This window comes from Scomber japonicus, chromosome 10, assembly GCF_027409825.1.
Source record: "Scomber japonicus isolate fScoJap1 chromosome 10, fScoJap1.pri, whole genome shotgun sequence".
Lineage (NCBI taxonomy): Eukaryota > Metazoa > Chordata > Actinopteri > Scombriformes > Scombridae > Scomber > Scomber japonicus.
In genome coordinates this window covers 22,501-27,103 of record NC_070587.1, presented here as the reverse complement: position 1 = coordinate 27,103, position 4,603 = coordinate 22,501, and the positions used below count along the sequence as shown (strand labels likewise).

Sequence of the window (4,603 nt, the reverse complement as noted above, 5' to 3'; positions counted from 1 at the left end):
CCTAACCCTCTCAGGGACGGTTCTAGGATGAGACCTTTAGAGGGCTTAGCTCGTAATGATGCCCTTCAGCCTATTAAAAAAAACTATAATAATTTATTTATGCTAATGAGTGATCAAATGTAAGGTCTAAAATGGCCCCTCTCTTCTCTTCTCTTCTTTTGTGATACATTTTTTATTATTTATATATTTGTCATTTACCCTTTAATACTAAAACTATAATATGTTCCCCTAACCCTTTAATACTAAAACTATAATATGTTCCCCTAACCCTTTAATACTAAAACTATAATATGTTACCCTAACCCTTTAATACTAAAACTATAATATGTTACCCTAACCCTTTAATACTAAAACTATAATATGTTCCCCCTTCACTTAAAGAGTCTGGATATAACCCCTCCTCTCACTCATATGTCTCTCTCTCTCTCTCTGCTATTATTTTCTCTCTTTTCCTCTTTGTCTGATCAGCTGTTGTGTGAAGGACGGTCGTGACGTCACTTCCGCTCTCTCACACCCCGACATTACAACAACAAGCCAGGAGAGCTTTGGGACGAAGAGGCGACGGCAGCAGACAGCAGACAGCAGACAGCAGGTACTAATAAAAAGACTTTAACACACATGAAGAGATCAGCTGGCGTCTCTTTAACAGGATAAACTGGTTCTAGTCGCTGTCTGCCAAGTTTAAGCCGAGTTTCTGTCGATGCTAACGTTAGCTAACAATGCTAACTGGCTTTATTATGACAAGGGTCAAAATAAAAGCTGCTTCGTGTTTCTGTGTGACTGACTCCTCTTCTAACCCTTAATGGTTTCCAGAGACTTGATTTCACAGTAAGGTGGATCAGAGTAGTGTTTGACACTTTCTGACTTGTTCACCATATTTAAATATTAATCTAATAGATTAAATCAACACCTAATATCATTATGAAGTCCCTGAGATGTCTCCTCGTTTAAGCAGTTAAGACAGTTTTTAGATATTTAACTGAAAAGGAAACATATATTAATATATACATATATTAATATATACATATATTAATCAGGCTTCCCACTCGTCCTGGAAAACCTGGAAAAGTTATGTAATTAGAAAAAAACTGTTTTCCAGGGAATTATGTGAATAAGGGATGAAGGAGGGATGAAGATAACAGATATAAGACATACTGCATGAACATGGACCCCCCCCCCCCCCACACACACACACACACTTTTACCATGTCAAAAATCAGTAATTTATTTTACTATATAGTTTATATACTATACTACTCATCTCCTCTCTCTAGTTGGACCATCCAGATTTGGGATGGGGGTGAAACTCGTTACTGTGCCTTATGGGTTAGGGTTAGGGTTAGGGTTAGGGTCGCTATGTGGGCTTTCCTCTGCTAAACTACTTAAATTAAATAAAACATTACGTAATAGTTACGGAAAAGTTTTGAAAATTCAATGGTAAAAAATGTGTGGGAACCCTGCTGGAACACCTGGATAATGGTTTCTCCTCCCGAACCGTGACCCTTCAGCGGGTTATATTAAGGCATAATATATATATATATATTAAGTAGTATTATTATTATATATATATTAAGGCATATTAATATATAATATATATATTATTATATATATGAAGGCATATTAATATATTATTATAAAGGCATATTAATATATAATATATTATTATATATATGAAGGCACAGCTCTGCTTCGTGTTGCTCTCAGAGTGAAACCAGAATTATACATTTGACTTAAAATGGACTGAGATGTAACCCTAACCCACCAAAGTCTCTCTCAACGATGGGAAACACTGATCCTGGAAATGATTTCAAGAACAGGGAATAATGGGAAAGGGAATAATGGGAATGTATTTGTAGATTTTGTAATATGGGACATTATTTTTTTAGGGTTAGAAATACTTTGAGTGCAGCCCTCAACTCTTTGCTTTGTCATCAGAAAGGTTAAAAAACTAAAAAACTAGAAGCTTGAATGTTCAGTTTGCATAAATACTAGTTAGCTTTAAAATAACTGAACAGAAAAAGTGATAAATGTACCGGAGTCTAGTTTCCCACGTTACGCTAACCAACCCTTTACTGAGACGTGAGAGCGGAGGTGTCAGGAAGTGAAAACAGCAGACAGGTGCCAAGATGAGCTTTTAAAGAGGTTTGTCCTCGTTGCTATGGTTCCTCTTGTCCATAGCAACCATTAGAAGATCCTTCATAATGCATTTACCCTGTCAGTGATGCAGGACTACATCTATACATATATATCTATATCCTCCTTCTGTGCTAAAAACATGTATTTAAAAGTTGAACTCAGACTGTTGAAGCCTTAAATGTGAGTTAGGTGAACTTTAAAATGCATTTGTCACGGCTGGACCCTAACCCTACTAACCCTACTAACCCTAACCCTACTAACCCTAACCCTACTAACCCTACTAACCCTAACCCTACTAACCCTAACCCTACTAACCCTAACCCTACTAACCCTACTAACCCTACTAACCCTAACCCTACTAACCCTAACCCTACTAACCCTACTAACCCTACTAACCCTAACCCTACTAACCCTAACCCTACTAACCCTACTAACCCTACTAACCCTAACCCTACTAACCCTACTAACCCTACTAACCCTACTAACCCTAACCCTACTAACCCTACTAACCCTACTAACCCTAACCCTACTAACCCTACTAACCCTACTAACCCTAACCCTAACCCTACTAACCCTACTAACCCTAACCCTACTAACCCTAACCCTACTAACCCTAACCCTAACCCTACTAACCCTAACCCTAACCCTACTAACCCTACTAACCCTAACTCTAATGGACTCTATGGACACGGCTGGACCCTAACCCTGTTTCCCTGTTGAAAGTTATTTAAAAGAGAATTTCTGATTTCAATCAGTCACACATCTCCTTCTGTGCAAACATGTATTTTAAGTTTAAATGAAGCAAAATAGTCCAATTAAGTAGATTCATTCATGTTTTAGTGCCAAAGTCGACCACAGCTCAACAGGGAAACACCTAACCATTCATTCTAATATATTGTTATATTGCTTTTAATTGTATGTTTTAATGTATAATATAAATTAAGCTGCCTTGTTATACATATGTTATAATGTGATTATTAAAGATAAAGATTAAAACTTTAAAGCTTAAACTTCCTTCTCTGGAAAAGAAACTGAAACTCTTCTTATTCTCACCAGACATCCAGCAGAAGCCGACCCCTGACCCTGACCCTGACCCAGACCCCGACCCAGACTGGACCCATGTTGTAGAGGAGGAGCCGCTTCCTCCCATCGACCTCCAGCTGGGATTATTTTAGCTGCTTTATTTAATCTGAGTCCAGGATGGAGGGTTAGGGTTAGGGTAACCCTTCCTCAGGTGAGTCCTGAGTCACTAAGTTCTTCAGAGACCCGCTGGGTTAGTAATATGAGCCATGGACTCTGGGGCAGCTGATAGTCCTGTTACCCTGGTCCTCAAGGCCCCCAACCAGAAGTATGAAGACCAGACCATCAGGTGCTTCCTGAACTGGACCGTGGAGAAGCTGAAGACTCACATCTCCCACGTTTACCCCAGCAAGCCGGTAAGTGACCCGGAGACGCTCCCTGACCCATCATAGAGAGGGTTAGAGTTAACCTACCCCCTACCCCTAACCCTACCCCCTACCCCTAACCCTACCCCATAGAGAGGGTTAGGGGTGGGGGGTAGGTTAACTCTAACCCTAACCCAGCAAGCCGGTAAGTGACCCGGAGACGCTCCCTGAGAGGCTCGGACGTTACAGATAAATGTTTAACCCTAACTCATAGAGAGGGTTAGAGTTAACCTACCGTTATAATATAATTATTATATTATATTATATTATATTATATTATATTATAATATAATATGATATAATATAATATAATATAATATAATATAATATAATATAATATACATATTTGACCTGAGGACAACAGGAGGGTTAAAACAACGACACGTTTTTAAAATCTTCTCACAGCTTCAAACTAAAAAGCATTTGAGCCTGGTGGTATTTTATTTTGAAAGGCAGACTGTTTACTGTAAACATACTGAGCCTGGTGGAGAATGGTATTTTATTTTGAAAGGCAGACTGTATTTATAGAGGTGGTTCATTTATCACTCTGCACCTGAGTCTCACTGCAAGGTCCTCTTTTATACTTTCCATCATATCGTATAATCTTTAATAGCCAGTACAGTCGTTAAAAGTTTTCATGGCACAAATATCAGAGAGCTTCTATCGTCCAGGTAGAAGCTTAAAAGTTGAGGTTTAAAGTTCATTCTTGACTTTGGAAACATTTGAAGCATTTGTATGTTTGGGGGTTAATTTTAGCTCTGGAGGGTAACCCTAACCCCTACCCCTACCCCTAGCCCCTACCCCATACCCCTACCCCTAACCCCAACCCTAACCCTCTCTATGATGAGTTAGGGTTAGGGGTAGGGGTAGGGGTAGGGGTAGGCCCTGACCCTAACCCTAACCCTAACCCTAACCCTCCCACTGCTGCAAGTTTATGTCTGAGGGAAAAGCTGCAAGACTTCATGTCCAATTTGAGATGTTAGAAATAAAGACAAACAAAGACATCCTTACACTGCAAAGAC

At 39.3% G+C, this 4,603-nt stretch overlaps 1 protein-coding gene across 1 annotated transcript in view; it reads left to right on the top strand.

The window, feature by feature from the left end:
• The first annotated feature begins 3,367 nt into the window (after positions 1–3,367).
• LOC128366258 (homocysteine-responsive endoplasmic reticulum-resident ubiquitin-like domain member 2 protein) overlaps positions 3,368–4,603 on the top strand; it is a 9,039-nt gene continuing 7,803 nt past the window's right edge. Inside the window, 1 exon segment of the mRNA XM_053326943.1 lies at positions 3,368–3,572. Coding sequence (XP_053182918.1) covers positions 3,426–3,572 — 147 coding nt within the window. The 5' untranslated portion in view covers positions 3,368–3,425.